This window comes from Motacilla alba, chromosome Z, assembly GCF_015832195.1.
Source record: "Motacilla alba alba isolate MOTALB_02 chromosome Z, Motacilla_alba_V1.0_pri, whole genome shotgun sequence".
Classification (NCBI taxonomy): Eukaryota; Metazoa; Chordata; class Aves; order Passeriformes; family Motacillidae; genus Motacilla; species Motacilla alba.
Window position 1 is genome coordinate 36,563,819 of NC_052046.1, and position 26,047 is coordinate 36,589,865.

The window sequence follows — 26,047 nt, forward strand, 5'->3', positions numbered from 1 at the left end:
TGTTATAATAACTTTATTGAACTTCCAGGAAGTAAAATTCCAGCTGTTCAAGGAGCTAGTCAGTAGAATCCTCTGTGAAACTGTCCTTTTGGACAAGAGGTGACAGATTTTTAAGGACACCTTCCATAGAGCATAAGAGCTAGTCATCCCCAGTCACAAGAAACTGGGTAAGGAAGGCAAGAAATCGGCATGAGTGAGTCAAACAAAAAGGCAAGAAGGACATGTAGAGGCAGTAGAAACAGGGATGGGTATCTGGGAAGAGTATAGGGAGTCTGATTGTGTAGGGATGGGCTGAGGAAGGCCAGGGGTCATCTGGAGCTGAACTTGACAAGGAGTGTGAAGAATAACAAGAAGGGTGTCTACAGGCCTGTTACTTTAACAGGAGAGGTCAAAGAAAGCATACACACACATACCACTGTGGGAAATGCTAAGCTGGCAAATGGGTAGCAATGGATGAGAAGGCTGAGGTACTCAACAACTTTTTTGCCTCAGTCTTTAATGGCAATCCACCTCTCTTTCCACACCCTTAGAGTGGGTGGACAGCAGAATGAGAACTGGAGCAGCAAAGTGGTTCCCACTATAAGTGAAGGTCTAGTGGTAGGATTGCATGTGTGAAAAATGCCATCCTAGGAGTCCCAGTGTCATGATAAAGAAGCCATCCTGACATGTGACTCCTGACAGATTTGCCTCTTGCTGCTGATCAACACTGGTCATGGGTGTGAGCTCTGACTGATATTTCTTATGGTCTGTAAATGTGAGTGTTCATCTAGCCCTACCTCAGAGACAAATTGGTGAGTTAAACTTGTCTCTGAATTGGAGGATTGTCCCCACAGGACAAAGTCCAGTTGGCAGCCTATTACTAGCCATAATTTTTGATATCCTTATGAAAGACCTAGACAGTCATGACCTGGGAGAGCACAATCTTTCCCCACTACCCTGAACTCGGATCCAGCTGCATCCAGCATTCTCTGTTCCCTAGTAGAAGAAAGTCCCTGATACACATGAACAAATCCAGTGTAGAGTCACCAAGATGATGAAGGAAAACCAAGAGAGAAATGGCTTTGTTCAGTATCCAGAAACAAAAGCTATTGTTTCTGCTGCCATCTTTAGCTGCTTAGCAGGATAGTATTAAGAGGATGGAACCCACCTCATTTGAGGGGAATGCATGGTAAGAGATTATAACTGTTGTTTGCTAAACAGTGTTTTCCAATGGCACATGGAGAGTCCTGAGATTTCCTCCTGCCAAACCATGTCAAGGTCAGATATTAGAACAGGTTGCCTAAAGACATTGTGAAATCTTTATCTTTCAAAAGTAATACAGCCTCACATGTCTGTGTGCAATCTGATCTGTGCTTCCACTCTTAAAATTTGTTTCCTTGGACTCTCATTGACATCCCTCTTCTTTTTTTTCCTCATGTTCTTTTAATTTTTCATATGTCAGTCTCCTTAATACTACAAGATAACGGGTAAGAGATACCAGATCAGATGTATATATATGCTAAGCGGGCTTGAGCAGCGAGTTTCCATTTTGAGAGAGAAATTGGTTGTGCATGTTACAAGCAGGAACTTGTTCAACGATGAAACTACCCTTGTTATACTACAGAAATCCAGGAGGGGGCTTCAGAGAGGTCGCTGGGGCTTGAAAGCACCAGCTTGAAGTTTGTCACTTGCCTTGCGACTTCACTTACTCACTATGCTTCAAGAGATGTGTACACTGCAAGGGGATGTTTAACGTTTGTAGAAATTTATGGTTCTAAATACTCTAAGTTTTATTTGGCAGCTGTAAAATCAAGCAGATTAAACATTTCTCTCTGTGGGGCAGTGACAGGCCTGTTGCTGCAAATCTAGGAAGTGAAACTGGGCTATAGGATGTTTCTACAGCTTTGAGAAAATTTTGCATTTACTGATGTTACAACATGTGTTTGTCCTGTATCAACATTTAAGTAAAGCAGAAGTAAAAAAAGTGCCTAAAAGAAGTTTAGGGTGCTATGCAATGACTGGGAAAGCACAGCTGGCCCTTTAAGTAGCTTCAGCTTTTTTTGTTAGCCCACATCAACTGCTGCGCCCCACAGAACCATAGAACTGCTGAAGTTGGAAAAAGGCCTTGAAGATCATCAAGTCCAACCTAGCACCACCATGTTCACCAGTAAATGAATGTAGTTTGTCCATGTAGTAGGCATGTCCTCAAGTGCCATATCTACATATTTTTTGAACACTTCTAGGTATGGTGAGTCCACCGGTTCCCTGGACAGCATGTTCCAATGCTTTACAGCCCTTTCTGTGAACAGTATTTTCATAGCACCTACATTAAATCTCCCTTGGCTCAGCTTAAGCTTATTTCCTCTCATCTCGTCGCCTATTACTTGGAGACTGGCCCCCCACTGCCTACAGCCTCCTTTCAGATAGCTGTAGAGAGTGATAAGGTCTTATTTCATGTGCAGTTTCTGGGGAGCTGAATGCAGCTGACCTATTTCTGTGATGATGTTGACTTCCCTTTTCCTCGTCTGACTTGCTGTTGACTTCCTCGTCTGAACTTGCTCCTTCGAACCTCTGTTGGAATTGCAACCTGATAACAAAGTACGGGGTGGCACAGCAGATTTCACTCATTTAGCAGAGTGAAAACTAGTGGCCTTCAATCTTTGACCTTCTTCCAAGATTTGATAGTATTGCATAAGTAAGTGTAGTTGCAGCTTTATTGTTTCATAATGCAGTGTCATGCTTGCGTGGATATTTGTAGTAAGGTCCCTGCCAAAAGTAGCATGGGAGTGGTTTGCCTTTACTTGTTCTTACCACAGGGAAAAAAAATGCAATTGAAAAACTATTGTAAGAACTAAGCCAGAGGGGAAGAACAGGTAGTTTTTGCTAAAGCTTGTAAGAACATAGGATTTAAGGCCATATTCATGCCCTGGTAATTGGTAATCCTTGCATGCTTGCATGTGTATGGGAAGTCCTGAGGTAGCCTCTGGATTGTTGTTCCCTTGCCAGTATCTACTGCCAAGAAGTCCTTTTATGTTAGTTTGGGTGGCATTTTGTGGGTTGTTTTTGTTTTTCTTTTTTAGGGTTTTTATCCCTTATGGCACTTCGTTTTTAAATGCTGCAGAAGAATAATAAAGTAGATCTGGGGGAAGAAAATAGATAAGTTGATGATTACCAGAAAAACTTTGCTATTGTGGTGATGGGTGAATTTCTCCTCAGAACCAATCTACAAACTAATTATGTCTGAGATATACTTTACTCAGCTTTTAATCACACTCTTTTCTTGTAACTGCTTCAGAATGGAGATAAAAGGAAAAGTACCGCAATTATATCTGCAAATAGTGACTGTCAGGAAGATGAGCTGTTAAGCTAACCCAAAATTTTAATTGAACTCATGTAACTGACAGGTTTCTAAAAGGATTTTGTCCTCAAGGTTAGATTTGGGCAAGTCCAGGCTAGGAAACCATACCACACCAATCAGGAATAACAGCTGAGGTTACTTAAGAAAGGTAAACTTTGCTGATTCGACTCATGCTGTCTTGAAAGCTTTACTGCTTTTCTGCTTTAATGTAATGCTTCCCTGATTTTGGGTATCACCATTAGCTCTTCAGTCTATTGAAATGATTTCAATTTTCTCAGACTTGTCTGCCTCTTTTCTAGTTGGTAGTATGTATGAAGTACTCCAGTTTTCACCTCTTCATTCTTCTCTTGCATTTTTTCCTGAATTGTGAACCTCCTTACTCATGCTGATTTTGGGGACTGAGCTATGATTACCTGTGTGAAGGTGCTTTGCTTTCACTTTCAGCTCTGCTGCAGTTTGCAGCAATTCCAGTGTCTCAACACAGGTGGGATCCTTGCTTTGTTACATATATTGTTAGTGCAAAAAGCCAAGACTTCCCAATCCATTACTTCTTTCCTTGACACTCTTTATTGATAACTTGATGGGCTAGACCACAGGGCAAGGAGAGTTTCAAGGACATCGGAATACATGCTGTCTTGGACTTCAGTTTCAGCAAAGGCTTTGATGGTTCTTTTGTAAGAAAATCAAGCAGAAACGCATCGCCTTATTTTTAAAGGCGTCTTCTTAACACTCTCTGGGCTGTTCGTTCTATAGTTATCATAGCAGTCTCTTTACTGTAGTGATTAAAATGGTCTGTGAAACACTTTATACAGAAAACACACAGAAGTGAAACAAAGAGTTTTGAATCTACCAACAAAAAGCTGTTAGAAGAACATTCCTAGTAACAATTTTGAGTCAAACTTTGGAACATTGGGAATTCATTTGCAGAGACATGTTCAAAGAAACAACAATTTTCAGGCATTCATATACACTACAACATACAGGATTTTTTATAGACACTTCGAAAAATCTGCCTAATTTATTGCATCATGGTATTTGTGTTTTGTTTCTTTAAGTACTTCCAGAACATTTAATCTGTCTTTGTTTAATGATAACCCAAGTTTTATCCAGCTAAACAGAGCTTTATTAAATTTACTGTCTTGGTTAGACAATTCCTATTGATTAAGTTTGCTGGGGTGTACTCAGCTATGAAGTGGCTCCCTTACTGCACCTGTAATGTGTTAATCAAGTTTTCTGGGATGTATAGACCTTTGACTCCTTATCTTTCTTGTCCTATGACTTCTAATTGATCTCTAGTTATTTGATAACCATTGAATAATTCTTTATTGAAATCTGTTCTTCAACTATTGATTAGGTTCTCTAAGTGGTATGGGTCTATGGAGTTCCTTCCTACAGTTACAGTGAGGTCATTTCTCAGGGTTTTCTACTGACATTCCGCCAACACAGATCTAAATCACAATCAACTAAAATCACAGTCAAACTTTTTTAACTAATTAAATGTAGTTCATTACAAAATCACAAAACTCATGGTTAACTAAGATATAATTAACTGTCAAAAGAAATGTATTATTCAAACCTACTGACATTGAAAACAAAGTAGTATTACAGTTTACAAGAGCAGGTTACTGTTCTTGGAACTGAGATTGTGGCTATGACATACTTAGTCTAGTAAAATTTTGTTGGAACCCACAAATGTTGTATCACTGCTGTTTATCCTTTGGAGTTATTTTATATGCTTGCTTGAGCAATGTAGTCCTTAACACTTCTTATGATTTTATATCTAAACATACAAAATCATCTTGGTTTGTTAACCTGGAAATTAGTTTGTGGATCCATTAATCAAGCATGTGTCTGTATTGTTTTCTGTTTGGTTTGGGTTTTTTTTGTTTTACGACCTACAGGAAAGTCTCCTAGCCTTGAAGTGGCTATAATGATGTGATTTCAGTCGAAAAAAAAGTGAAATAGTAGACAGAAAATTTGTCCTGTTTCCAAAATTGGGCCTAAATATAATAAAAAACGGTTTAGTGAAATTAGTGTTTCAATAGTGTTCCTAAGCAGGATCATTGCTCTACAGAAAAAAACCCGTGTATTCCAAAAAGTAGAGATGTTTGATAGGAAGGTGAGGCTGCGTCTGAATAGGACATCTGAGAGTGGAAGCACCCGAAGAAACAACAGAAGAAAGACAGAAATGGCCAGTACTGATGGCAGGTAGATTTGCAGATCGTTCTGTACTCAGCGTGAAGACTCAAGCTACTAAGATAGGATAGTGGGAAAGTAAAGAACAGGGCTGGTGCTGGTGCCTTGGAGGCATATAGACAAAAGAGACAAAAAGCAGGGAGTCAGTATTGATGATTCACAAACATGTGACAGGGTGGAAGACAAAGCATTTCTGAATCACTGTTGGCTCCCCAGGGATACAAATGGCGCATCAGTGAATGGCTGCCAGCCTAGCCAGCATCCCTTTGTCCCTGGTCATTCCTGGCTGGAGCACTTGGGTACCTATCTAAGTGCAGGGCACACAGGTGGGACAAATCTCTCTCAATGCCTGTGAGTGTAAGCTAATGAGTGGGATAAGTTTTGTGTTTTTCTGAACTAACCTTTTCCTCCTGTAAACATGCTTTCTCGCTTTGCTTTGCTGTTGCTGCAGTGGCATGGTATCTTTTGTTACAGCCAGGCACTGTTGATACCAAAGCAAATACATAAAGCAGCAGATACAAATTCTGGCACCCTTACCTACTGTGGGATGCTTCGATTTTAATGATACTTCATTTTGTGAAAGGTGATTTCCCCAGCACACACTTCTGAAGCAGGAAACCTTCACTTGCGTTGTGTTTGTTTGTCATTGTGGAGCACGCGATATCGCTGTTTCATCATGGAAAGCTGTCGAGTGTTGATTAGTTTCTGGATTTGGTGACACTCTTTTATCTAAATAGTGGAGAGCTTGCCCTGTTCTCCCTGATGCTTGCGTGTGCATCTTTAAACACATTTTGCTTTCCTTTTCCTCAGGTCCTTGGTACTAATTAACACTTTTGTCTTCATGGGTTTTGTAGTTGAACACTATATATTGGTTTCTTTACACTTTTCACCCTTCACATTGTCAAATATTCTTCAAAAAGAACAAAAGCTGAAGACAGTCCCTTGCGCAGAGTTTTCTCCCTTGCTACATACCTCATTGCAACATAGTTGGGGCAAAATGCCAGAATTTGCTATTGTTTCTTAACGTGGCTGGTAGATAAAGGCTTAGCCACGCAAGCTCTCCTTGTGCTGAGAACAGGGAACATGTCAGGGCACGCACAATGAGTGGCGAACGTGTTTGCTGTGTTAAAGTATTAATTGAGCAATGAAATGGACATTAATTTTTAATTAGGTATTTCTGCACAGAAGTAGAACTCTAAATTTAGAGTTTCAGGGCTGGATGGGTAAAATATAATATGAAGAAACTCCTGTTGTTGCGGAGAGTCCTGTCTCCTGACTGCAGTATTTTGTGGGTTCTAGAACCACGGGTTTACGCATTTAGCATTGCATGCTTGACAACGTGCCTGTGCAGCTGGCTGGGCATTGAACTGGGGGGGGGTTTGAAGGGTTGATCTCAAATCCTAATGGGAAGAAGGTGAATCACAGTGGGTGTGCCTTTTGCTATGTTTACTTACTTCTAGGGAAGTGTACTGAGGGCGGTACCTACCGACAGCAGACATTTTCACCTTTTATAAGTGTGTGTGACTGGAGGAGTCCAGCTAGTGACTGAGTGGACACAGAAGGTTATTGACTTGTCAGCCGAAGACGCAGTTTTCGCCTGCCTGCTCTAAGTATAAGATTCTCTTTTTTTGTTCTTGTTGATTCACTTGGGTGTAAAAAGGGAAAAGGACCTGTGAGGATAGAGTTTATGCAAATAATTTGTTTGTTTCTGTCTTGTATGGAAAATATTGGTGGCAATGTGCTCCCATTTCCACGCTCTAAGCTTTGCAACTGGAGAAGCGTTTTCTTTCAATATGATGAATATCACAGAAAGAGATCTTGCTTAGCTTTGTTTTTCTCATTTGCACTTTGGTTCAAGCTTGTAAAAGTTTAGGTTAATGGGTAATGGGGGCAATAGAAAGAAGTTTTTAATTTTATTTTCTAAAGGGATTTTTTTTTCCTCCTAGAAATAGTAGATTTTCCTTCTTTAGTATCTCTAAAGTGGGACTTCTACGTTTTGCTGGGATGACTTCCCACATGAGGACTTGCTGCCAGCAGGCAGAGAGGTCTGACAGATCAGAGGAAGATCTGGGTTGCTAATGCAATAAGGGGACTTTTCTGACATTTTCTTAACCTGGTGATATTACCACAGAGACAAGCAGAGGCTTTCTTGTGTGATGGCACATTATTGGGATAGGTGTTATGCCTGATGAAATCTAAACCAGACCCGTGAGCAACCCAGCACTGTTGGGCGTCGCTTTGACAGGTGTGCTTTGTCTGTGTTTGTACACAGGATGGTGATTGCCAAGGCATGGGCTCTAAAGAAGCATTTTGATGGTTTTCCCAAAACCAGTGACTTTGACCTGAAAGAGATAGAGCTACCAAATCTAAAGGATGGAGGTGAGCAGAGTGCTACTTGTTACTACTAATTTTTCTGGAGTTTATAAGATTGCTGATGTGTGGCTGCGGATCTATAAAACTGCATGGTACTTTCTCTTTGGAATTTCAAAAATTGCTGGCTTGTCACAAGCCATGCACCTTAAGGGAGAAAGACGATTGCTGAAGAAGTATGATGGGGTTGGTGGTTTCAAAGACACCTTGCCTTCTGATAAGGCCCTTAGAAACAATGATTGAATTCTAAGTCCATTACACAGCAATTGGGGCCTATCTTTCACAGTTTCTGCTACCTAATCACACTTGCTGCCTGATGACAAAGGCACTCGAATGTGTTTGCAAATGGAGAAAATCACCATGAAGAAGAGATGTGGCCTCAAAACCAACAACCACAAGGAGAAGAGAATTTATTTAATGCAGAAAGAGAGAAGTGGACTGTGACTCAGAACCAATGAAGTGACTGTATTAAGTTGCTAACATGTTTTACTAGTAAAATATTTTTATCTACTTTAGTTTTCAAAATCCTTTGGAAAAAGATGGAGAACATGATACTCTATAAGAGTTGGTTTTCAGTGGAGTTTTTCATGCTGACAGAGAAAATATTGAGGATAGTGTTAGGGGAGAGAGCAGAGTGACTGCACTGGGAATGAGCCCGCAGCTGAAAAGACCTCGGGGCTGGAGTCAGTGAGGGTTGATCTTTTATTTCAAGAAAGATGGTAAGATTTCTGCCTGCATTCAAAATCTGGGTTTTTTTGGCATTCCTTATCTTACTTGATCTGTTGCAACAAGAAGAGAGGTTGAATATAAATAGAAAACAAAAAGGCAATTTTTATTCCTGTGTTTCTCTGTTTTGAAAAGATTAAGGAATATGATAACTTATCATCATATCAATCGCAAGAGCTGTTGAAAAAGAATGAACTTTGACTTTTGGTTTCACATGGACATTGGTACTGTATTTTCTTGAGACTCATCCCACCAGTTGTCATTTACAAAATTTGCCACACTTTAAAAGGTGTGTAGAAGGAATTGTGCAGAAGCATATTAAAGTACCAATTGTGTTTACAACTTATATGTTTGAAAATGGATTTCTTACATTTACATATACACTTAAAAATTTCATGTGTGTGGGTATTTAAGAACATGGAGTATTTTTTTCCTTCATATTTTAGTCCCTAAAGCAAAAAGAAGCATAAGTTCACACTACAATGATGCTTTTGAAGGTGATGGCCTTCCTTGCTATGTTACATGGCTTTTCTGCTCACTCTCGAGTAATGGGAAGGTACTTATATCTGAGTACATTTCCAGCTAGACCGCTGCAGCATAGTCAGTGAAAAATATTAGTAGGTGGAGATGAACCGCTAAAAGTGCTGTGTAAATGAGAAGTTTAAAACGTGTTTAACAATGTCTTTCCCAAGAACTAGTGTTGTTAGAGACAGTAAAGTGGATTAGGCTATTTTAATGCCTTCTGTTTAAGGCACCCAATTAGTTTGTATTTGACCTGTGCCACCCTCTTCTGGCTGAATCACAGGATGACATTTTAAATACATCGAAATTAAATGAGAATCTCCTTTATGAATTCTGGCTGCTTGACTGTTCTGTAGAGATCAGAGACACATGCAAAATTGCAAGGTTGAAAATAAGAGTGTTTGCTAAAGCTACACTGGGGAAATTTTCAACAGCATACCAATAACCGAAAACTAAAGAATGTTGTAGTTGTTTCTGTTTGGTTTTTCCTAAACAAAGATGAGATATGGGATTTTGAGCTGTCAGGAGTTCATATCAATTTAGCTGAAAGACTGCCTTGTGGAAACACTGCTCTACTGCACTGTTAATATCCAGAAATTTTCTTTGTCTTTTGTTGCAGAGTTGCTGCTTGAATCAGTGTTTCTCAGTGTTGATCCTTACATGAGGTATACCTTTTTGTCCTTTCTGAATTTCTGGCTAAAGCGCCTCATTTGAATTGCCATTTAAACCTCAAAACAACAGTGGGCAACACCCAGTGCTGTTGTCGGTGTCCCAGTGCCTTTGTGTACTTTTTAAAAAATGTACATGAATTACAAGACTCAATATATGGAGCTGTGCCAGATTTAGCTAGACATTGGGGTAACATTTCTGCTGCCCTAGACTTTTCTTGGAATCAGCTGCTGTTCCTTGTCATGTCTTCAACTGAAATGCAACGTACTCAAATGAGACTGCAGGCTCGTAGCAGTTCCCGCTTAATTTAAGTTAGCAAACTTGTACTTAAGGACACACATTTTAAGTTGGACATTGCTGGTATACCCAACAGGGGGTAGTTGAAGCACAGGGAGATTGGGAGTTTGAAGAGGCATTCTGGACACTAAATTCAGAGATAGTTTCTGGGTTTCAGTTTCTGGATTTCTCTGGGTCTCAGGCTTCTTATAGTGGTGGACCATGCTGGGAAGATTAATGCTATCATCCTGCCAGCAATCCTGCCCAGGATGCCGAAGTAGCTGGCTCTGGAAAGCATCCTGTTATGCTATTACAATGACAAACTAATTGTTGTCTGTCAACAACAGATACTCTCTTTCTGGGTCAAACAGTTGCTACTGCTTCCTAGGGTGTCTGAAATGTTATTGAAGTTGCACGCAGTAAGCTGTGTTTGCCTGTGTTGCAGACCTTACAGTAAAAGAGACATGAAGGAAGGCGACATAATGATAGGCACGCAGGTTGCCAGGTAAGACCTTCAGTTCCTGTTATCAATGTGCATGGCAGATCACAGCAGGAATGTGCTCACACTCCAGACATCTGCAGCCTATGTTACCCATCCTTGACTTGTGTCTACATACTTCTGCTACTGACGTTCTTACCTGTAAGTTGTTAAATGTGTTTTTCCTCTAAGAATCTCTTTTGCCTTTCTGGAGAGCATATAGACCCATGACAAAATTTGTACATTGTTTCTGGTGATAAAAAAGGCAATTTTTTTTTGTCTTAAAAGGCAATTTTAACAAGTATAAAAGACCAATCATTGTACTTGGCACACGTTTTGAACTTCACTTTTTAAAATCTGATGTGCTAGTAGCTGCAACCGTCCATGCTATCTACTCCAGCTGAAACTATCTCAGCATCACCAAAGATATAGCTCGAGCCAAAGGGTTATACAACCTTAAATCCATCCTTTTCCCAAGCTTGTGGTAATGTAGCTGCACAAATGTTTCCCTCTGTCGGCTTGTTCCTGCTGTGCTGCCTGTAAGTTGCTGCCTAGGAACATCTGCGGCCTTTGACTCTGGCATTTCTCAGCAGAAACATTGAGGGCTGGGATAAATTAACAACCAAGTCTGATGAACAGAAGGTCAAATGTTTCTAATAATTCTAAGCTGCTTATCTACCCCTTTCCAGCACAGTTTTCTTGTTGAGCTAAGAAAGTGGAATTTTCATTTGGCTGATATGGATTTTAGATACTGCTTTTTATCTATTTTCATTACCCCAAGAGGTTCCATCTTCAGGATCTTCGTTTTTTAGATGTGGTGCAGGTTGTCTGAGAATAGACAGCCTATTAGCAACTCCTTGCTGTTCCATGCTTTAATCCCAATGTCTTCTTTCCTGCATTCTAACTCACAGAAGCCTGGTCTGATCTCAAACCAAACTGGTGCTAGTCAAAGAAACAATTGGCACTTGTGTGTGAAAATTTAGTTTATTGTGGGCAGGGCTGAATCTAAAATCATCTTGCCAGTATTTCTCTCATGATAAGAGGTTTAAACATTTCAGGAAAGACACTTGACACCTACAGCATCAGCAGGTATGGGTTAAAAATCATGATGTGAAATATTTCTTTTCTGAATCAGAGGAAGAATGGAAGAGCCAGTATTGATTTGTTTCTAACAGGATATGTTGGTGGTTTTTTTTGTTTTGTTTTGTTTTGTTTTGTTTTTTTTAATTTTTTATTTTACTTTTTAAACAGGGTTATAGAAAGCAAAAATCCTGCTTTCACAGTGGGGGCCTTTGTCGTGGCTGGCAGGGGCTGGAGAACTCATTTTATCTCTGATGGGAAAGACCTACAACTCCTTCCTTCCAATTGGCCAGAATCACTCCCCAGATCTCTAGCTCTTGGAACAGTTGGCATGCCAGGGTAAGTTTGGAGATGGAAAGGCAACTATCCTCTAGATTTTGGTGTGTAGGAGGTTTCTTCCTGTCTGTATTGACCTTTTTCTTGTTCTACCAGCATACTGCCTATTCACGCTGGTAAAAAAAGGTGTGTTTCTGGATGCCCTTGCCCTAGAGCATGAAGTTTAGCCCATCCTGAACATCAGAGGAGATTTGCCTTGGAGATTATCGTGCCTCTCCTTAAAGAGGTGTAATAGGTCAGAAAGAGGATCCACGAAGAGCTGGAAAGAATCTAGTTCAGTCTGTGTTGACCTCAGTGGAAAGTCTCAAAACTTCACTGGCACCTGGACTAGTCTGCTTTTACTGATTGAGCTCTGTTGCTATCACTGTATTTCCAGAATCAACCCCAAAATGCAAAAGACAGATGCTATATCATGCAGCAAAACAGATGTTCTTTAAACTGCACTGCAGCAGACAGAAGTGTAGTGCTTTGGAATCTGTATGTACTATTGGAATCTCTCAGTTATCTGCTTGCATTTCTTACTTCATTCTCTATAGTTTTTATGGGAGATCAGGACTTAGGCAGTCCTAATGATCTAGAAGGCTTTCAAAATGATTGTAAAATTGTGTGTGGTGGAGAAGTTATCAGATTTCATTTTAACATCAGTCAAGAGGTGTGTCTTGCATGCATCTAGATGTCTTAGAGAGGAATTCAGTTAGCTCTTTCAGTTGAGACCATGTGGGAAGCTCTGAGTTTGAATTTAGAAATTAGAAGAGTTCTGTAGGATTCTGGGCCAGTTGATGAGCTACATTAGTGGTTCCTACAGATTACTAATGCACTGGTGAGACCTGAACTACTGTGTCCAGTTTTGGGCCCCTCACTACAAGAAAGACTTTGAGTTGCTGGGGCATATCCAGAGAAGGACAGCAGTGCTGATGGAGGACCTGGAGCACAAGTCTAATGAGAAGCAGCTGAAGGAGCTGGTCTTGTTTAGCATGGATAAAAACGGGCTCAAGGAGACCTTACTCTTCTCTACAACTACCTGAATGAGGTTGTAGCCAAATGGGGGTGAGTCTTTTCTTGCAGGTAACAAGTGACAGGACAACAGGAAATGGCCTTAAGCTGCATTAGGGGATGTTCAGGTTGGACATCAGGAAGAATTTCTTCACAGAAGAGATTGTCAAGCATTGGAACAGGGAAGTGGTGGATTCACTGTCCCTGTGAAGGTGCTCAAGAAACAACTAGATGTGGACTTAGAACTAAGGTTTAGTTGACAAGGTGGTAATTGATCAAAGGTTGGACGCGGTGATCTTGGAGGTCTTTTCCAACCTTAACGATTCTGTGTTTCACCCAGTAGCCATAGCACAGTGGTCCTCTGGAGCAGTAAACCCATCAGTTCAGCAAGTTTTTCTCAGCCTTTTTATCTTTTTCTGCCAGCTTTGATTTGTGATGAGAATAATTTAATCTAGTAGATACCAACTGGCAACCGACTTCTGTCTACACTGGATTTACTGTCTCTTCCAGTATGTAACTGAGTTGTCACAGTGTTATCTGTGCTTCTTCTGACTAATGAGCACAAAGAAAGCTGTTTTCACCTTAGAGAGATTTCTGCCTCAACAATCTCTTTCCCAGCAGTGTATCTTTGGGTTTTTTTCTGGGATGGCTTTGAAAAAGCTAAATTAAGAAGGTTGGATTAAGTTTTGTATTTCACAATATAGGAAAACCTTATCTCGTTCTGAAGGTGACAGTATTTTGGATCAGTGTGGTCAAGTCACGTCTGTGTGTCTGTCATCTTTTATTCCTCACTGAACATTCTTTCCTTTTCTTTGCAGCCTCACTGCATATTTTGGTCTGCTGGAGGTCTGCAAGATGAAGCCAGGAGAAACAGTCCTGGTTAATGCTGCAGCTGGTGCTGTGGGCTCTGTGGTGGGGCAGCTCGCTAAAATTGGGGTGAGTGGCTTGAACTGCTCATATTTGCTGCTGAGAAGACATAGCTGTTAAGCAGCACAACAAGAGTCAGACTCTGCTGTCAGGGGATGTTTATGAATGTTTTTCTCCTTTCCTTGCAGGGTTGCAAAGTGGTTGGCTGTGCTGGCTCAGATGACAAGGTTGCCTATCTGAAAAAAATAGGCTTTGATGAAGCCTTTAATTACAAGACTGTTAAATCTCTGGATGAAGCACTGCGTAAAGCCTCTCCTGATGGCTATGACTGTTTCTTTGACAATGTAAGTTGAGAGAGAAGGTCTTGCCTTGAGCAGCTGTCATTTTCTTTAAACTGTAGCAGGAACTCAATATTGTAATAATATAATTGAAGTCTACACCACGATTTCAATATGGAGATCCATTTAATCAAGCAGTGGTCTCTGTGGGAGCTTACTGCTTTTCTGTTCCCTTCCCACACATATTTCTGCAGCTGACTTGAGCAGTAACAGAAAGAACAAAATCAAAAAGGCAAAGCTGGATTGTTGTCAGTGTTTGTAAATGGAGAGAGAGGTTTTACTTCACTCTCTGAAAAGTATGGCACATTTTGGGAAGTGATGGTCACAGTAACATGAAACTGATCCAGTCCGTTCCTGGCCCCACCTTCGACCACAGGCAGTTCTCTGCTATTGCTGAAAGGGGAGTGAGTGTGGATGGCTCCACATCATGTGGTCATGGGGGCTGCATTGGTACCCGTAAACAAACCAATAGCAAGTCCCACTTGCCAAACCTACTGGAGCAGCCCTCAGAAAGTTTCTGCCATCTCCCAAATACAGCTGGAATTAATGGGGACAATGTACTGTTCTTGATAGGTGCTTGAATGGGAACATCTTGTTTTGAAGGCTAAGAAAATTTAACAATATGGATGCAGTTAAATTGTGTCAGTTCATTTTCAAGATAAAGAACTACCCCTGTCTCTTTTGATTTCCTAGTACAGCTAGCATATAATATCTGATAATATAATATCTGGTCACGGGGGTATTAGCTGATATACTGGCCTTGAACTCCCTGGCTAGCTACCTGGTTTAAAAGAAACCATCATCACCTCTTTAGCATGTCTTTCTTTCAGAAGTGCTTTTGCCAATCCAGGGATGAAGGCCATGGTGTTTTCCCTTTCTCTGGCAATTGAAAGGAATGTTTGGTGTCAGGGCAAAGTGCTTGTCACTGTGGCAGGAGCTCCTGCCACTTTGCCTTAGCCTTCTAAATTTCATGTCTTGTGCTGCTAAGGTCTTAAACAGGTTTTATGGTCATGTGCTTTTCCTTTATTCTCACTTCTAACTTTTGTGCAGAGCTCTGCAGAGCCATGTATTTTCTCACAGCTTTTCACTATTAAAAGCTTCTTTTCACAGCACATCCCTATTTTGGAGATGAGAACCTGTCATGGTTTGAGAAGGAAGTGAGTTTTTGAGAGGCAGTGGTCAAACCAATAGGTGCTCAGATGTGAATATTGGCACCTGGTGTGGCTATTGAGGATATGGATACTCCTCTGAGAACACAGGAGTTAAAAGCAGAGGACTCCCAGGGGAACACTCTCTCTTGGAGAGGACAGACGTCCCCTGCCCACCTGCGGGCTGGGTGGGGGAGGGAAAGCCACGAGGCCTGAGGGAGGTAGGCCGGAGCCTTGGGCAAGGGCTGCAGGCCCTTGCAGGATGGAAGGGTGGACGAACACTGAGAGGCATTGGGCAGCCCCTCCCCACCCCCCCCACCCCCCCCCCACTTTCCTAGGAGAGAGAGATAGAGAGGGAGAGAGACTGTGCCTGTGCTTTGGCCACCTTGAAATTTGATATCCTGTGCGGCAGCACAGCCAAAGGAGGGGGATGTGGCAAGAAGATGTAGCCAGAGGCCCCAGCGGCTGTGGGAGTTCTGGGCAGACAGAGCCCAAGCTTTTAACCCTTCTCTTGGATGATGAAAACCTTACAAATACTGATCCTCCTGGATCTGAAGGGGAAGAGAGGAGGAAATGAAATTGAGGGAAGTGGGCAAGTGTGTCAGAGGCTTGAGCAAGTGAAGGATGTTGGAAGACCCTGAGAAGAATCCTAGGTGGGAGGAGATGATGGAGTGGCCTATGGCTCGACTCTTTTCTTGTATACCCATGGACAGACCCATTTTTTTTCCTGTGATGCGGAGATTGCATTTAGGGGTACGCGATGGCTTGGAGCCAAGAGAGGGCAGTGAAGGAGTGGTGTGAACAGAGATTGAGAGGAAGATCTCTGTTCTCCAAGACCCCTCGGCCCCAGGGGGTGAAACTGGGGGGGGACTAGCGTCCCGAAACTGGAGAGACTGTCACTTTTTCAAACTGACCTAAGCATCCTTAAAAAGAGGAACCCTAAAAGCAGCTCTGGTACATGCACAGTGGTGAGAGCATTGGACATGGAAGGAAGAGGTCATGATATGGTAAAAGAGGGACTCCTCTCTCCTTGATGAAATGAGAGTTGATTACCTGAAGGGTGGTGATGGACTGAGAATTGAATATCTGAGGGGTAGTAATCTGATTGGAAGTCCAAGGCTGTATCATTGTACTGGTTTAGGAATTTGAGTGGGGGGAGGAGAAATGGTTTGGAAGGTTTTCATTTTGAATTCTGTGTGTTCATTTTATTATAGTTGTAAGTTAATGAAGTTTTTTTCTCCTTTGTTCCCAAGTTGAGGCCTGCTTTGCTCTGTTTCTGATCACATCTCACAGCAGATACTGGGGAGAGTATGTTTTCATGGGGGCACTGGCCTTGCGCCAGCGCTGAACCATGACAGAACCGTAAAGTTAAAAGTTTACATCACCATGATGTAAAGATGTAAAATTGCAGACTGGTGTGTGGGAAAAGCAGAGTTGATGCTTCTTAGCACCCTTATGAGGAGGGATCTATGTGCTAGTCCTGCCTGATGCTTCTAAACCAAGCTTCATGAAGCAGATCTGGAATTAAAACTAATTATGTACATTCATAACTAATTTTAAGAAGAGTGAGATTGAGTCCTCATAGCACTGTGTAAATCCAAGGGTTTCTGCAGCCACCAAGTCTTTGGGGTAGTGGAAGTTGCTTCCCCCAGTTGAACTTGTTGGTGCAACAATGCAGTGTTGTCAGATTTTGGCAGTCAGTGCTAAACAATGGAATTGTCTCTAATGCTGCACATGCTCTGGTTCTTGTAGGTGGGTGGAGAATTTGCCAGTGTTGCTATCAACCAAATGAAGAAATATGGAAGGATTGCAATCTGTGGCGCCATCTCTCAGTACAATGACTCTGTGCCTCAGAAAGGTGAGGGCCTTTATTGTATCTAAAATGATTTTGTCTTTGGTGACGGCAGAAATACATAACGGCAGTCCACTGTTTCCTTCCCTGTGCCATTTAAGCGTATATATGTGTATACATTTGGGTAACTAACTACTGCTCTGTGACGTGTGGGACACTGGGACCATGCTCCTTGTGTGTACATGCTCTCATCCTCCTTTGGACACATTGTTTGGTGAACATCAGCTGATTAGGAATGAAGGAGTGGCTGAGATACTTAAAACAGGACTCCACATGGCCCTACGCAAATATAGATCAGCAGAAGTCAGGTGTGGTGTCATGATGCCATTTATACAGTAGTATGTACTTTAAGATGAGTTTTCCCTCAGGTTTTTAGATAATGCAGCTTTCTGAGTTGGTTTTTTTTTTTCCCAGTAAGATTTCAGCTACTAATAAAACTGCTGAGAAATGTAGCTGAATGAATATTCGTTTTCAATAGCATTAAATTTTCCACATTTGTCTTCTAAAAGAAATAGGAGGACTGTATTCTCTTTGGTAGCTGACTGGCTTTGAACTGTCAGATCACTTTATAAAAATGGGACAGGCTTTTGGTAATGAGGAGACTATCAGACATTTTTGTGACTGAGGAAACTGTTTTTCTAGAGTTTATAACTTAGGTCCTGAGAGTTAGAGAGAGCATGACAGCCTGTTAGGCTATCAAACAAGGTGTTTAAACAGTATTTTTGAGATTCAACTTAAGTCTCTCAGGTGAAGCTGAGGCCACTTTATTTCTGAATGAAACTCTTTTCAGAATTGTTTAGCTCCACAGCTTCAGGGATCGGGCCTTTGTCTCCCTAGGTGACTATCTGTACATGAATCTTCAATCTTTTGTGCCGGAAATTCCCTTTGGAAAATTTATCTGTTGCTTCTGGCTGAAAGGAAGTGATTCAATGGTCTTTACTGGCTAAAAGCTCACTTTATGCATTGGGACTTACTCTGAATGAAACTGATATTGCAGGTGGCTTGCTAGTTCTTTTCTCTTGGCAGGGCCTTATGTGCAGCTTCCCATGATTTTCAAGGAGCTTCAAATGGAAGGGTTTATTGTGAGCCGATGGAACAACCGCAGGGAGGAAGGTCTGCAGGCCCTGCTGAAGTGGGTCGTGGAGGTAAGGAAGGAAGGAAGGAAGGAAGGAAGGGGCAGTTGTTTGTAAGGGGTACTCACACTGCAGAGTCCATCTCTGCAAGAGGTCTCTTGTCATTGCTCTTTAGGCAAGGTCCTAGCATGACGCTTTCCTTCTCCCTGCCTTGATCGTTGGGACTCTTGGGGACACTTAAATGTTTAGTAAATATGTCTGATCCCTTCTGTTTTGTTGAGATGTGTGATATCAGCTTGTAGACTCAGATATAATCCAGAATACATGTAGGCTTTGAAGAAGCATGCTTCCAGAATAATTCAAAAATATTTATCTCATAATGAAGATTTTCATAGTTAGAGTAATTCCTGTATCTCTCATTTAGTCATTTGTAGTATGGGCCAGGATTTCCATTGTAGTATTGTGCTGAAGTTACTGGCAAGAATGAACTTATAGTATTGGGAGCTGGGCTTTAAAGGGATTTAATAGAGAATTTCTTGTATTTTATTTTTCTAGATGGAGGCTGAGTTAGTAACTGAGTTCATGGCAGTGAGAAGTTTGTGAGTGTGACCAGTAAAGGCTAAGAGGCTCTAGCTTTTGCGAACATGAGGTTTTGGGATGGGTCAGGTTTTGATCATTGGATTTGCAATTCCATACTTCTGTATGGATAGAGACAGGCCTGGTTTTGTGTAAATGATCCTCTGCCTGTCAATTGTTTGGGGACCAAGTAGCAATAAATCTGTCCTGGTATGTTTTTACAGCAGTGACTTTTACTTCCTGTTATGACTACAAGTAAAAGGTTTTACAACAAAAGCAGATCTTCAAGAGCCCACCTGCAATTATTCTGCAGGTGGATTCAATATTGCTGCAATTTATTCTGTTTAGGTGGATGAAAATTCAGCAATTTTCTTTCTTATTTTTGGCAGGGGAAGGTAAAGTGCCATGAACAAGTCACTGAAGGATTTGAGAACATGCCAACAGCTTTTATAGGAATGTTAAAGGGAGAAAATCTCGGAAAAGCTGTTGTAAAAGTGTGAAGATCAGATATTCCTGGAAGACTGGCACAGGAGAATGTGATTCTGTCAAATGCTTTTAATTCACTTGTCAAATCATGTGATCAGTATGTTTCAATCATTTTGCTAGATGTTTGTTGATGGTAACTTCTGTTAATAATTTGGCTAATAAGTCTAAGTATATTCCAAGTGCTTTGCTCCTGAAGAAATTGAGAATTGCTTCCCAGAGCTACACAAAACGAAGTGCCTTAAAATTGCTAAAAATCAGAACTGTAACAGATTTGATAATACCTTGAACCTTTCTATGAGCAGGCTTGTAGAAAGGAAAATCACTTTGAAAAGCTTTGCTAACTGATGGCACATTTAATTTTTACCCATTGATTTGGCCCAGAACTTTGCAAGGGGGATTTTTTTAACCCATATTGAGGAGCAGAGAGCAGGCTAAGCTAACAACACTTGGGGGTTCCAGCTTCTTCTCTAGCTGGCTTTTTTAAAAAAAAATTCATTAAACACTGTAGCTATCTCAGTTATTCTGAGAATATGGAAAGGAAAAATAAATCTCTTAATATATACTTTGCTTATGTTATAGTTCTATTTGTGGAATACTCTCTCTTTCACTTTCTTACAGTTAACACAGAGGAGCTAAAATATTACAGGGACTTGTTTATCCCAGCAGTTCTCAGTGCAGGTGATATGGATAGATTACTAATATCCTTGAAAAACTTGTTGTTGGTGTCCAAGCTTGGAGCTGACCTTGCCATAGTGTTCACCCTGGCTTTCCTCGAAGGTGAGATGAATATGATGGCCCTACTGTGTCCAGCACACACAATGTGCCAAACAAAGGAGACACACAGATTAGCAACTGTAGGTATCTTAGATGTTCTGAAAAAGAACAAGGACCTGTTACTATGGGATATAGACAGGCATTGAAGGTGATGGTGATCCAGTTTTAGTCACTGTGGAGTACTTCTTCATCCTTGAAGGTTTCATTACTGATCCTTGAAGAGAGATCCCAAGCAGCCTTAATATCTTTGCAGTGCCCGGATTAGATGCTCTGTATGTCAACAAAAAGAGATCATTTACTTAAGATGTACATTGACTATACTTGCTGAGTGGACTTAACAAAACACACCCTGAAATGCAGGTCAGCTGGCCACTGGGGAAATAATGAACCTTGACACAGGTGGGTAAGAGGTTATGGTGGCTTTATAGTGTTTTCTGAGGAGAATGAATTGACAGTTTGAGTAAGCATCAGTGCTGTGGTTTTACATTGGCCACTGAGGAGGATCTGTGGACTAATACCATTGCACATCACATAAAGTGGTAAACCAAAAAAGGGAACTTCTTGTCAGTAGGCTTCAGATGCACTGAGTAGAGGTGTGCTGTTGTGTGGTAGCTCTTTGTTGAGGAATTTTCAGAGGGCTTACAATTCCTAAAATACTGAATTAAATCCAGTGAATTAATGATCTCTTGTTTCAAGTGAAGTGGTGATTAGGAAATGAACTAAGAACAGCCGCATGGAGTTCCTGTCCCTTGGTCAGAGTTGCAGAAAGATTTGTCAGTTAGAACAATCCTGGCTCAGCCTGCTTCCTCCTAAAATCCTGATCTGTACATTCCCCTTGCTGTGTGCAGATTTTATGCTTCATAAATAGCAGTTGATTTTGCAAGGCTGTTTAACCATAAAACTATAATTTTTCTGTGTAGAACCAAGACTACACACCTCTGAGCCTCTGAACTTCTCTGGGGAATATAGCTATATCCTCCTGAAAATCCAAGTTTTCTGTTACACGTCAGGAACACTGCCACCACATGAATAATGACGATTATAAAGACAATTATCCCTCATTGTCTGGCACTATTTGGAGGTCTTGCAGTAGTTTCTTACTGTGAGCCTTATTGTCCTCAAAGTTTTAAGTTTGTGGAACAACACCTGGATTTTTCCACATGTTGAAAATAAAAAGGAAATATTCAAAGTTTTGGGGCAGTCCAGCCTGTCCTCTGACAGCTGCACACTGTGAGCAGCACTCTGCCAGGCACTTCCTCTTCTAACATTATCATTCTGCAGATGATCTTAAAGGCTTGCTGGGAATGGGGTGAGCTCCGGTAGTCCCACTGGCTGTCAGAAAGTGTTGCAGGGGCTTGCCTGGGGCTAGGTCAGTTCAGCAGTTCTCCACTGCGTTTGTCTGCAAAGGTGGAAAAGGGTGCCGGCTCTGCCCAGGGTGCAGTCATTGTTTTTCAATCACCTTGCAGCTGTGGCTATCTGATACTCATCTCTGGTCTTTTTCTGCTGCTTTTCTCCACATGGTTATGTTTGTGCCACTACATAAGTTACAGTTTGTAAGTAGGGTGGCACTGGGATTCTTGAGACTTTATTATCCTGGTTAATTGAGGATGTAATATTTGGGAGCAAGAGGAAGAATTTATCTTAAATGTAAACAGACACAGGCTTTGTAATTTGTTGGCTAAATAGCTCTTCATTTATACATACAGTTATTTCTAGAGTAATGGTTTAACTGTTTAACACCTTATGCTTGCCTGTGCAAAATTAACCAGTCTAGAGTTGTTCCAGGCTAATAAATATGCAACATTTATGTCCTGTTCCTAAGTAACATCAAGCTGTGGCTGGTGGCAATAACTTGTCTGAGCTCAGGACATAGTGGATACATCCTTGAGGAGTTCACCATGGTGAACTTGAGGCCACACCAAAGGTGGCCTCAGGAAGCACTGGGAATCGTTGCAAAGGGGGTTGTTGCAATCCACAGGGAGCTATCTCTGGAATCCATTGGTGCCTGATGAGCTTCTCTCATGGTTCCTCCAGGGTCAGTGCCCACAGGAGGGGTCATGACACACCATGGCCCAGCCACAGCATCCATTTCTATGTGAGATGAGATCTGTTCCCCAGCTGGATCAAATCCAACCTTTAACCTGTCACCACCTCTGCCTGTACTGGAGCAAGCAAGCCATAACCTCTGATCCTTTGCTTTTATCTTGCTCCTATGATGCCTTACTTTAATTGTTCACCTCCACCATCTGCTCCAGACAGGTTAGCTCGCTGCTGGCCATTATCTACAGTGTAAGGAGATGCCTCTTGTCCCTGTCCTCAACCCATCATCACTAGTTCAGTGTGGGCTCAGCCTCCTTTCGAGCAATCATGCAGAGTGGTGCTAAAACTGCCCATTGTGTTTCCCTTATCAGCAGGATTAACTGATACAGTACCGTTCATGGTGTGTGTCCTTGCTCTCTCCCAGGTGTCCCACATGGAGGAACTAGAAACAAAGAAAGCTGAAATACCAGACTTCATTGTCTCCATGAGCAAATGTCACGGACTTACTCAAGTAGAAGAGAGATGATCCAAGCCTAGTCTAAAACTTCCTCCTTCTATGCCTTCTAATACTTAGCTTCACCACTCCCTAGAGCCTGTTTATACCTCTGTTACATCCATGACAAATTCCTGTAAGCTAGGCAGATGGTGCCACCAGGATAGTAGGAGCCCACCTTCCCCCAGGCATTCCCTTCCAGCCCATTACCTCAAGGTGCAACCATCAGCCCAGCACTGTCAGAGAGGTAGAAACACAAGGCATTCACAGAGCCTGCCTCTGTATACACACGTGTATAAAACCCACACATAGCCATGGCCACCTTGTGGCGATCTGCATGGCACAAGCTCGTGTTTGTCAGCTGCAGGTAGAAATAGAACTTCATGCAGCTCCCATGCCTCCCTTACCTTTTCTGTCTACCAATCTGGTCCGTAGGAAGGAAAACTGCATTTCAGGTCGATGTCCATCTCCACTATCTCCTCAGGTGTTTTCAAGTTTCTCAAACTCACCTAGTACGTTCTTATCAAGGTTTTGTTACTAGAGAGGTTGCAGGGGCAGCTTCTGGTGAGGACCAGAAGCTGCCGCCACATCAGATAGACCCAGTGATGGCCAGCTCCAAAGGTGACTTAACTTGGCCAAAGCCAAGCCCTCTGTGATATCTGAGTTTAAATAAAAGCTCTAAACTACAGTGGTAGCAAGAAAGGAACAAGAGCATATGAGAAAAAGCATCTTGTATGACACCTTCACCAGGTCAGACTTTCCCACCCTTCACCAAGGGCCAGAGACTAGCACAACAGAGTTAATCCAGCACAGATTTCAACAGTAGGTTCCTAAAGCAAATTCCTTTGGTGGCTGAAAGCTGTATGTCAATAGAGCACAACACAGAGGAGCTGCTATGCCAGTTTGTTGGCATTGGTAAAAAGAAATATGTAATTTTTCAGCTTGGTACATCCAGCTAGTTTTAATGTATGAACAGTTAAGAAATTAAACATTAAAATTATTACCAATACTCTTACTGGAATCATTCCAGAGGGGAATTAAAGTCTTTATTCAGGTCAAGGAGAGAATGGAAAGTAGATGGCTAGCTGGAGTTGCAGTTAGGTTGACTGCTGCAAGAGACCAGAGACATGTGGGTGGTTAAGCACCTTACGTGCATGACATACACTTCCTCAAGTGCACAACAGCCCTTTCAGAACCCCAGGATGGAGGTAAGGAGTGTCACTATTCCACTGCAATTTGATCAAGCACAGTTCACATGTCCACTCATTGTGACCCCTTGGCCCTTGTAGTCCTCTCTCATTAAGCTTAATTATTCTAGCTATGTGTTTTAATTGCTGTACTCAAGGAAGTACTTCTCTTCCTGTTGGCCAGCCCATTATAAGCAAGCTATGTAACAGGCCTGCAGGCAAAAACATCTTGTTTTTCTTGTTCGACAGCAAGGGACAGATCCCAGCTATTTCATAGTCAAATGACACAGACTGCAGTCATTGCCTGAGGGGCAAGAACTCCTTCCTGAAACCCTTATTCCCAAAAGAAACCTTTCTATATTTTTTCTCTGTCATGTACATCAAGTCTACCAAACATTCAAGTTAGCTGGCTATCTACCCACTTCCCTTTTACAGGCATCTTTGCAGATCATTGGATCAAAGCAGCCAATTCTGTTCATGTAAGAAGCAGACCACAGAGTTTAATGAAAGAGTGAATGCTGTGCTGTTGCCTAGCACATAGCAATACTGGCCTCACACTTCACATAAAAAAACCAAAAAAATGCACCTACCCAGCTCTCTATGAAATGTCATTACTTATTACTTGTGGGAGGGCATATGCCCTAGGCTTTAGCAAGGATACTCATACCTATTCCATTTAGAACAAAATGTTTAACTGCTATACCTAGGCTTGGTAAAGACTGAAATGCCTACACTGTCCTTGCCTGTTGAAAGATTCAAACCAGTTCCCATCCTGAACTAGGGTTCTCTCCTCCAAGTAGGGGCACTTGTAGGAACCCAGGCTCCTTACATATAAACAGAACAAAGCATAGGCTTTGCTTTCCATCACCTGTAATGACAAGGACCAACTACAGTCAAATTGTGGTATAATTTTGCATTTGAGGATCTTATGTTGTTTCCTTTAAAGAGAAAGTTTACCTAACATGGAGATCCTTACTGCATATTCCTCAAAGAGCCAAGCCTTACAAATTAGGCTATGCAAGTTATTTTCATCACAGTATGGTTACATACCAGTTCTTGGGAGGGGAAGACACTGCAGCACAGGAAGCTGAACTCACTGCCCTTTTAAGAACTGCTTTGCACCCCTTGGTTCGGCACAAGAGGTATTCCGGCTACTCTGGTCTTTTCAATCACAACTTGAATTTTCAGTCACCTGGGTTGTCCAAGGCTACTGCAGAGTATCATTTTATTAAAAAACTAAACAAAGTATTAAGTTAAACTCAGCACACAAACAGCAAAGCACCACTGACCGCACCTTTCCCCTGCAACAACCTGGTCTGGTCTTGCCTCAGCAACAATACTGTATGTTGCAGCACACTTCAATATTATTTCTTAAGGATGAAGTGGAATGCCAGGGCCTCTTACTGAACTTCCTCTGGAACTTTCAGAAGGAATTTTTTAACGTTTCTTGTTCACAGTTACTGCCCAAAGAGAATAAGCAGGCCATGGAGAAACTGCTTTCAAAAGCAAAGCTTGTTTGCAGATAGTGTGTTCATAGTGCATTCTTGCTACAACTTCATTTTATTCTCTCCTCACAAGTCTATTCATGGCACCACTTGGAGTAGTGGTTTCCCATTTACCTTTGAACAGTTCAAACATACAGCTGCACTTCTCTTAGTCAAACAGCCAGAACTAGATGGAAAATATTCCATGTTCTTCTCATTGCATAATCACAACTCAGAAGAGCCTTGATAGCTCACTCTCAAGTAAAGGGTGTGGCCACTTTTTGGACTAGAAAAATCTTGTTTTAAATTAGGAACATGTACATTAAGCTGTTCAAGGCCTCCAGTCCTCCAGAGCCATCAAGAAATTCATGCATGCTTGTGAAGTGAGTGTAAGGCTGAGTCATGGGTGAGTTTCCTACCACAAAGACAAGAGGCTCATTCATGCTACATTGTCTGCATATGCAGCAGGAAGTCTAGCTTTTCCATGAGTGCTACTCAGTGAGCAGCACAGCTCACTAAGCTGTACTCACTGCTAGCTACAGCCCTGCTCCCTTCTTCACTGAGTTCTTGTACAGGACGTCCAAGCCAGCAATGGAGCCGTTTTGATACAGTTGAAAAAACACTGTTCCCCTTGGTTACAGTGCCAAGAGTAGGTGAATGGCAGGTATAAAAAGGCTGGCAAGTCAGCATTCATCCAGACAGACTGATTCAAGATTGGAGGACCAGAGAGTCCAGTTTACTGTCCA

The 26,047-nt window shown here is 41.7% G+C and overlaps 1 protein-coding gene across 3 annotated transcripts; it reads left to right on the forward strand.

Annotated features, from left to right (window-relative positions):
- Window positions 1–2,533: 2,533 nt before the first annotated feature.
- Window positions 2,534–19,435, forward strand: PTGR1 (prostaglandin reductase 1). 3 transcript variants are annotated; one of them, XM_038125175.1, is made up of 11 exons: window positions 2,535–2,674; window positions 6,994–7,143; window positions 7,806–7,912; window positions 9,771–9,816; window positions 10,542–10,601; window positions 11,826–11,993; window positions 13,802–13,919; window positions 14,039–14,194; window positions 17,089–17,194; window positions 18,215–18,333; window positions 19,227–19,435. In XM_038125175.1, exons 3-11 carry the CDS (start codon window positions 7,807–7,809, stop codon window positions 19,335–19,337), a joined length of 990 nt encoding a protein of 329 aa, XP_037981103.1. In that variant the 5' UTR covers window positions 2,535–2,674; window positions 6,994–7,143; window position 7,806; the 3' UTR covers window positions 19,338–19,435. The 3 variants fall into 3 exon arrangements, with proteins under 3 accessions (XP_037981105.1, XP_037981103.1, XP_037981104.1); XM_038125176.1 differs by lacking the exon at window positions 2,535–2,674 and adding an exon at window positions 6,583–6,704; XM_038125177.1 differs by lacking the exon at window positions 10,542–10,601 and having other exon boundaries at window positions 2,534–2,674.
- Window positions 19,436–26,047: the final 6,612 nt, after the last annotated feature.

Bases quoted from the DNA above. Each gene is read 5' to 3' on its own strand.
- PTGR1 (XM_038125175.1), top strand. From the start codon at position 7,807: ATGGTGATTGCCAAGGCATGGGCTCTAAAGAAGCATTTTGATGGTTTT. The intron at 7,913-9,770 runs GTGAGCAGAGTG...CTTTTGTTGCAG, and splicing joins ACCAAATCTAAAGGATGGAG to AGTTGCTGCTTGAATCAGTG. The intron at 14,195-17,088 runs GTAAGTTGAGAG...TGGTTCTTGTAG, and splicing joins ATGACTGTTTCTTTGACAAT to GTGGGTGGAGAATTTGCCAG.